Here is a 9,375-nt window from a genome sequence, read left to right as displayed (position 1 = left end):
TCTGGATGTGAGGACTGATACTATACTATACAACCCGCTGCATAGCCATGCATATATAAGTCATTAGTTCGTTAGTTCTTCTGTTCTTTTAAAAGGGATTAACACATTTCATAATTTGTTTACAAATAGAGCATCAAAGTGCTTGCACCATTTTCCTCCCTTAGAGATTTTCTTCCTAGGAAAGTTATTTCTTGGGGTGCCAATTTACATCTTTCTTTTTATATAAAAATATAAACAAGTAGTATTGTAACCCCCTAATTTTTATAACAAATAATAATAATAATACAATATTTGGAAGTTTAAAAATTACATAATTAATAGTAATTTCCTTAGTATAAAAATATCTCTTTAAATCTCATTAAATATTAAATAAAATACTATAAAAATATACAATTAGTTTTTACAATAACATTGAGCACTAAATTAAAAGATCGAAATATAGTCCACAAATATTATAATTATGCAAGATATTCTTTAATTCCTCTTTATAATTCAAAGAAAATTAAACCAATAATATTTTCTTACTTCAATGTCTTAGAAAGAAACATAACTTCACCACACATAGAAGTAAGTTTCTCAAGATATTAATTCTCAAATGTTAATTTAATTATGTAGTTTTAGGGCTATAATGTTACCTATGATTGATGAAGAATATCTATCATTTTCCTTTCTTTTGCCCCGTCCTTTTATCTCTTCCATATTCTCTAGTGGTTAGGTTTTTTTGTAGTTGGAAACTATATTCTAAACGTAAAAATTTTTTCTCTCTTTTCATTCTTTTCATACTCACCAAAATATCGATTAATTATAATTTTGATCTATACTTCTATACTATATATAAAGCCAAAATATATTATAACTACCTACATGGCATAATTCCACTTACCTATTTTGCCCTTATAATTCATAATTATTACAATAAAAAGTATAAATGGAAGTTAGAGGAAGTTACATCCACTAAATATATCAAATTACCAATGCATTTTTTAATAATATCACAATTCATTTTTATATATTTTATCAAAAAATTATAATATCATGTACAAAAAAGTGATATAACTTTCTAAAATGAAATATATAAAAATTAAATGTTCAATACTAAAAAGTAAAAATGCAAGTCGGCAGTTACTCCGTGACTGCCGACTTGCTAGTAATAATAAGGATAGAACAATATAAACTATATACAAATAATATCCTCAAAATCAAATAATAATTTGACATATATAATTGAATAGTGATAATAATGATAATCATAATAATAGAATTCTGTTATCATTTCTTAACATTAAGATACCTTCTTAAAATAACTTGATTATATAATTATATTTATTTTATAATAAAATAAGTTCAGAATTTAATTAGGAAAATATACTAATTTTTGGAATGTTAGTGTATACATTCATATTTATGTTAGTATCTATAACTCTTACTTATTTGGTCAATTTTATTTTGATTTTGATTGAATAGTTGTAAAGTGGCGGAAAAAATCTGAAATCCTAGGTTGACTTCATCTTCTTCATCTCTTTCTTTATCATGGCATCAGTTATTCCATGACACTTTCTTCTAGACTCAAATCCGGTTCCAAGATTTTTGGAACCAAAAAAGGTAACACCATCACCTCCAAAAAAATCTTTTGTTCAAGCTCTAAGGAACACTTGTGATTTTTCAACATCACAGCTACCTCAACCATGTATCAAAGGAGACTCTATTGCCATCAAAATCCCTGAAGCAGATTATCAGGAAGGTATTCATAGATGCAAGACTCACCTCCATGGCAGGTTGATAATGCCCAAAGGAGACACTCCTCTTAAGTTTACAGATCTGAGATCTAAACTGGTGACATTATGGAATATGATTGACAAATGGTCTATGGTTTCACTGGGGAAAGGGTTCTATTAGTTCTCTTTTGCTTCTTTGGAAGACATGCGCATGATTTGTGCTATTGGCTCTTGGAACTTGAAACCGGGGTTCCTGAGAATGTTCCTCTAGACCCCTGACTTTAATCATGCGTTCCAAAAACTATCTCACACCCAATGTTGGGTGAAGATTCATAACCTCCCCCAGGAGTATTGGAATCCAAGGATTTTGTTTTCAATAGCATGAGGGATAGGAACTCCAATATCCCTGGATGAAGCAACCCACAACAAGACATTTGGGCATTTTGCAAAGGTTTTAGTGGAGCTCAATCTAAAAAGCAATCTCCCTGATCAGATATTGGTGGAAAGAGACAGCTTTGCCTTCTTTGTAGCAATTGAGTATGAGAATCTTCCAGCTTTTTGTCATCAATGTCAAGCAATTGGTCATACTGAATTTCAGTGTAGAAAGAACAACAATGCCAAAGCTGATGACACAGGGAAGCAGAGGGTGAGAAAACCACCTACTGAGGAAGTGGAAAAGAAACATGATACGCCTCACATGAATAAAGGTGAGATGGAAATCAAAATCAGTGATTTAGTCATTGACTTGGAGGTTGAAATGAATGACAACCTGTTGGATATGGTGAGACCTGAATCACCCAAAACTACAAAACCAAATAACTGATTCACCAGGGTCTAGTGAAGGAATCCCTGCTTCAGTTGAGGAGAATGAGATAAATCATAGTGACAATGCAATAATTCAGGAAACGGCAGAAATAGCTAATCCTGTTGCAGCCAATGATATGAGAATAATTGGTAAACTTTGGGCTAATGATGAGGAATGCTCAGAGGAGGAGACCTTCACAACTATTCTTAGCAAGTCTAAGAAAAAGAAGCTAAAAATGAGAAGCAATGCTGAAAAAATTCATTATACCCGAAGGGGTGGCTCATTGACAACTAATCAATGATAGTTTTGTACTGGAATTGCAGGGGTTTTGGCAATCCCAAAACTAGACTTGTTTTGAAAAACATTTGCACTACTAATAAACCAGACTTGGTTTTTCTTGCTGAACAAATGATCCACATTAATGTGGTTGATTTATCCTTTTGGAATTCTATCAATCTTAAGGTCTTTGCTACTAATGAGAGGCATGGGTTAAGCCCTTCTCTTTGGGGTCTTTGCAGATTGGATATGGATCCTACAGTTATCAGGGTTTCCACCCAACATTTTTATGTTTCTGTGATGAAGGACAACATGTTATTTTTCCTGGGTGTGGTTTATGCTAATACCAATTATGCAGTTAGAAGAAGACTCTGGTCTAATCTTCATGAGGATATGGTTAATCAACAGGGCCTTGGTGTCTTATTGGAGACTTCAATGCAGTAATGGGAGCTTATGAATGTAGAGGTCCCTCTCTTCCTAATAGAACTTCTTGTAATGAGTTCAAAAGCTTCTTTGAGGAGAATTTGCTAATCAACATTCCCACTATTGGTGCCAATTTCACTTGGACAAATAGAAGGTTAAGGGCTGCTAACACAGAGAGAAGATTGGATAGAGCTATATGCAATGAAGATTGGATCAATAATTTGAGCCAAGTGTCTTGTTGTTATCTGCCTAGATTGGCCTCTGACCATCACCCTCTGATGCTAAACCTTTCGAATGTCAATTCTTTTAGGCCTTCTTCTTTTAGATTCCACAAAATGTGGTTACAAAATAAGGACTACAAAAGATTGGTGAGTCACACTTGGCACTCTAGAGTCCTTGGTTGCCATATGTACATCCTTTCTCAGAAGCTCACAATCCTCAAGCAAGAGCTCAAATACTGGAACAAAACTGTCTTTGGAAACATTCATCACAAGGTTATTTTGGCTAAGAACAATGTTGAGCACATTCAAAACTGCATAAGGGACTCTGATCCTTCTACTGATCTTTACCAACAAGAGGACCTGGCTCAATCTGAGCTTCTAAAAGCTTTGGTCATTGAGGAGATATTCTGGAAGGAAAAGGCCAGAATTAACTGGCACAACTATGGGGACAAAAACACTGCCTACTTTCATAAAATGGCTAAGATCAAGCATGTGACAAAAGCCATGTCTTTGATTAAGTCTGGAGATGAGCTTCTCACTAATCATGATGCTAAAGCCTCTCATGTTCTTGATTATTACACTAACCTCTTTGCTTCTCCTAATTTTGTGACCTCTAACAATTTGATTCAAGAGGTTATTTCTTCTCTAGTTAATGAGGCTGACAACCTGATGATCTCCTCTATTCCTACTGATGTGGAAATAAAGAGTGTTGTTTTTTACATGAATGAGGACAGTGCCCTTGGTCCTGATGGCTATGGTGGGTCCTTTTACACAAATGTTTGGGATATCATCAGCCTGGATGTTTGCAAGTCGGTGAGGCAATTCTTCCAACAAAATGGTTGATGCCTAACTTGAATTCCAGCAATATGATCCTCATTCCTAAGATGTAGGGTGCTGAGAGAATTGAGGACTTCAGGCCAATTGCTCTGGCCAATTTTCAAGTCAAAATCATTACCAAAGTTTTAGCTTCTAGACTTTTTATTGTGGCTCCTAAGATCATCTCTTCCTCTCAAAGAGGTTTTATCAAAGGCAGAAGCATTAAAGACTGTATTTGCATTGCCTCTGAAGCTGTTAACATGTTAGACCACAAGACTTTTGGAGGCAACATAGCTATCAAGCTTGACATAAAAAAGGCTTTTGACACTCTTGAGTGGAACTTCCTCCTCCAAACTCTGCAAGCTTTTGGTTTTAACCAAACATTCATTAATTGGATATCCCTAATCATTCACTCTGCCAAACTCTCAATTACTGTGAATGGTCACAACATTGGTTTTATCAACTGTTACAGGGGTGTGAGACAAGGGGACCCTTTATCCCCAATTCTCTTCTGCTTAACTGAGGAGGTGCTAAGCAGAGGTATTACTAAGCTAGTCATGGATAATAAGCTTTCCACCATCATTGGTCCTAAGAACTTGCACTCTCCTAGTCATGTTCTTTTTGCTGATGACATCTTGATCTTCTGTAAAGGTACTAAAAGGAACCTTACTTGTCTCAAGAAGCTTGTGATGGATTATGCCATGGCTTCTGGCCAACAAATCAATGTTAGCAAAAGCAGATTCTATACCAGCATTACAAATCACATAAGAATTGCTTCAAACTCAACTACTCTTGGTTTTGTGCAAGGCAATCTCCCCTTCATTTATCTTGGTATTCCTCTATTCAAAGGCAAGCCCAAAAAGCTTCATTTGCAACCTATAGCTGATAGAATTATTAACAAGCTGTCAAATTGGAAAGGCGCATCTCTATCCTTAATGGGCAGAGTTGAGCTTGTGAGATCCATCATTCAAAGCATGCTTGCCTTCAACTTTTAGGTCTACAAATGGCCTTCTAGCTTATTATCTCAGGTTGACAATTGTGTTAGGAACTTCATCTGGTCTGGTGACATTGGTGTCAAAAAGCTTGTGACAGTTGCTTGGCACAAGGTTTGTTCCTACATGGATGAGGGTGGTCTTGGAATCAAATCATTCAAATGCTTAAAAAAGGCTGCTCTGTTGAAGCTAACCTGGTATCTCAAGACTTCCAATCTGGAATGGGCAATCTTCTTCATATTAAAGTTCAATTGCAAAAGCTATATCACTCCCAAGTACTCTAAATCCTCTATCTGGCCTGGTATTCGAGAAAATTGGCTTCAAGCCAACCTAAATTCCATTTGGCTGGTTGGTGATGGCCTTAGTGTCAATTTTTGGAGAGACAATTGGCTTGGTGAGCCTCTTGTTGACACTTTAAACATTCATAGGGACATTCATGATAATCTTCAGGGCTTCATTGCAAACTACACGATGGATTCTAAAACTATCATACTAGGGGAGTTAAATAGAAATTTCTCTTCTCTTTCCAATGATATAGCTGCTTACAAAAGACATGATGGTCAGGACAAATTGGTTTGGATGCCTACTATGGATGGTTCTATGACTTCCAGAGATTCTTTTGAGTTTGTGCACAAAGTTGGAGACAAGCTTTCCTGGTGTAAGCATATTTGGTCATTTTCAATTCCTCCTTCTAAATCATTCACAGTTTGGAGATTGTTCCATAGGAAAATGCCAACAGATGATCATCTCCAAAAAAGAGGTTGTATGTTAGCCTCTAAATGCAACTTGTGCAACTGCAATGTTGAAACAGAAGACCACCTATTTTTCGACTGCTCTGCTGCAAAAGGTATTTGGAATTGGTTTTCTGCCACATTCTCAATCCAAATCAACTCTTCATCTATTCAATCTATCATTAAGGATTGTGTTGCTATTAAAGGGAGTCAATTTAAAGAGGCGAGTTTAGCTTGTGCTGTCCATAACATCAATACAATCTGGTTCTGTAGGAACCAGAATAGATTTGATGACAAACTGATATCTACAAGCCAAGCAATCTCAAGAATCAAAAGGGAGACCTCTTACTCGGGCTCTTATCCTTCTGCAACAATGGCTTCAGGAGGCCTTCAAGAATTACAAACTCTAAAGTTCTTCAATATTCCTCTCAAACTTAGTAAAGCTCCTACATACATTGAAATTCTATGGAAGCCTCCTCATTGGAACTGGATAAAAGTTAATACTGATGGAGCTGCCCATGGTCATCCTGGTCCAGCTGGTGGGGGAGGTATTTTTCGTGATTCTAAAGCTGGTTTCATATATGCTTTTGCCAACTTTCTCAACGTGCAACATGCTATCTATGCTGAACTTCATTCAGCAATGCACGCGGTGGACATAGCTTTTAGAAAGGATTGGCTAAACCTTTGGCTTGAGAGTGACTCTATGCTTGTTCTTGATATTTTCAGTGGTAATTCTAATGCGCCTTGGAAGCTATCCAATGATTGGCAAATATGTAAATCCCAGATTTCTCAAATGAACTTCAAAATTTCTCACATATTTAGAGAAGGTAACACTTGTGCTGACAAACTGGCATCTTTTGGTATCTCCTCCCAAACTAACTCCATTTGGAACTCTACTCCTACAATCATAATATAGGACTTTGCTAGGAATATGCATGATCTCCCGAATTATAGATTCCAGAACTTGTAACATGCTTATTGCCTTCGTCTTGTAACATGCTTATTGCCTTCGTCTCGTAACTCTCTTCATCTATATATTTTGGTGCAATTGCATCTTGCTTAAAAATAAAAGTTGTAAATCATCCCGCAGAATAAATTAGCTCAGAAATCAATCTTTAACTATTTTATATCAATCTATATATTCTTACCGCTTTTTCTCGTGCACCATTGTTTACTTCTTTCTTTCTTCTATATTACATATTAATTAATCATTTTTCTCTCTTCTCGTTCTATTTATTTCATCTCTATACCTCCTAAACTCAACGTGGGAGTATCATTTGAGAACCCTAGCTAAGTAGTAGTAGCTATGCTACTCTATTAACCTATATATATAGCCCTAGCTAGCTATGCAAACTCCTCATCATGCTTCTGATCTGCTATTCCTTTTTAGCTTCCTTAGGTCTGCAAACTTTTAATTTTCTCTTAACTCTACTGTGCATATATATATATATATATATATATATATATATATATATATTTAATGATCAACCCCTTTAACATCTCTTCCATTCTTCTATATATATTTCTCATTGCAACTCAATATATATACCAAGTCTTGTGAGTGTTACACTGTTAGAATGGCCATTACTACTCAACCATATAAACCTGGAGTAGTGAGTGAAGTTTGATATCTGTTAGAAGCAATGTTCACAAAGGAAAAAGTGAAGCTGCCAGCTTGATCTAGCTTTGGTTAGAAAGCTGATGAGAGTTATGCATGCATGTGAGTGAATAGTGAATAGTGATATGTGTTGTGTTGTGTTGTGTTGCTATTTAACCCTAACTAGGTCATGCTGTCACAGCTTCACTCCTTCCTATTTGAGGACCCAGATCAAATCCTTAAGATATATGAAAACATGAAAGAAGAAAGAAAAAAGGTGAGTTGTTATATATGTACCTTATATGAAAATCAATGTTCTGTTAGCTATAGCATCGTATATTTCCTTTTCTGAGTTTCTATATTATGGAATGCGTGCGTTTTTTTACCTTTTCCTTTTTTATCATTTACTTGCTTTTTCATTCTTTCATTGCCTTGAAGAACATCAAAACATGTGGCTGTTGCTACTACCTAGTCTATGGAAGCAGATAAACTTGTGATGCATGTTTGGTTCCGTGCTTTCAATTAATTGTACTTTTCTAAGTACAAAAAGCAGATAAGCTATTTATTTGACTGATTTTGTATAAAAAGCAGGTTCAGAAGATTGCTAATATTTTGCCATCTGTCTCAATAATTATTTGATAACATGAGAATTCATTAAAAAGACTTATTACACATTTTAATCATCTATTATAGAATAATTTAATGGTGAAGAATATGAAAGAGGGGAGAGTTCAAGGACATTTGAAATCTATAATTTATTCATGATGATTAGCTGATATTCCACAAAAATTCCACTTGAATAAGACAACTTTTATTATTTTTGAGAACTTGAGTTAATTGAAACTATTGTATAGGACATTCAAACATGTACTCAATTAATTAAATCAATTTACAAGGTTCTTGACCTTTGGAGCTCAAAGGCACCATTTAAGGTTATTCCATTTACATGAGACTCTTTCAGGATAAACGATCAACCATGAAAGCCTCACTTAGAATGCAGACTATGCAATGATCAACCAGAATTACCAAAATATGCAAACCTAAGCTATTTTAAGCATCATGGCATAACAAATAAGTCTAATATAAGGCACCTAAGATTCCAGAGTATGGCACATACTAGCATGAAAATACATGCATATAATGCATCTATGCACAGCTCAAAAAAGGATGTGTGATTTCTTGATTTCTTTTATAGTTTCACCAACAAATTCCCTTGCAGCCAATGTTGGAATTCACTTATTTCTCAGCACCTTCTAACCTTTCACCTAAAATGTATTGTACACACTCATCAAAACCACAACAGCTCCATGGATAGGGTTTTAACAATGCCAAAAAATAAAGTATGAGATCAGTTAATTATGCATCATTACTACTACAAATTCTTCATAGCTAACTTGTCCATCACCATCCAAATCTGCTTCTCTAATCATTTGTTCAGCTTCTTCATCACTCAGCCTCTCTCCCAAATTCATCATTACATGTTTCAGCTATATATAATAAAACATCAAAAATAACTTTTTTCAGTCAATGATTTCACAATTATGACTATATTAGAAAAGTGCAAAAAAATTAAGCAAATTGGTCTTCATAACATGTGCATATATATATATATATACCTCAGTGGCTGATATGAATCCATCTTGATCTCTATCAAATACTTTGAATGCTTCTTTTAGCTCCTCAACAATATTTTCCTATTAAATTTCACAACTCCATTATTAGCCTCAAGGAGGTTACCTTTAATCACTCTTTCCCTTTTTCTTTTATAGTTTCAACTTATATATATATATATATATATA

At 34.9% G+C, this 9,375-nt stretch overlaps 2 protein-coding genes across 2 annotated transcripts in view; one reads left to right on the top strand and one right to left on the bottom strand.

Moving 5' to 3' along the window:
- LOC109356210 lies at positions 3,240-6,895 on the top strand. The gene is made up of 3 exons (XM_019599542.1): positions 3,240-4,241; positions 4,331-5,209; positions 5,285-6,895. The coding sequence occupies exons 1-3, from the start codon at positions 3,240-3,242 to the stop codon at positions 6,893-6,895; spliced, it is 3,492 nt and encodes a 1,163-aa protein (XP_019455087.1).
- The window catches only part of LOC109356208 (calmodulin-like), a 951-nt gene continuing 504 nt past the window's right edge, over positions 8,929-9,375 (bottom strand). The window contains exons 3-4 of the mRNA XM_019599541.1: positions 9,193-9,270; positions 8,929-9,063 (exon numbers count right to left, since the gene is read on the bottom strand). Coding sequence (XP_019455086.1) covers positions 8,929-9,063; positions 9,193-9,270 — 213 coding nt within the window. The remainder of the gene's footprint in view (positions 9,064-9,192; positions 9,271-9,375) is intronic.

This window comes from Lupinus angustifolius, chromosome LG09 (genome assembly GCF_001865875.1).
Source record: "Lupinus angustifolius cultivar Tanjil chromosome LG09, LupAngTanjil_v1.0, whole genome shotgun sequence".
NCBI lineage: Eukaryota > Viridiplantae > Streptophyta > Magnoliopsida > Fabales > Fabaceae > Lupinus > Lupinus angustifolius.
This window is presented reverse-complemented; position numbering and strand designations above follow the sequence as displayed.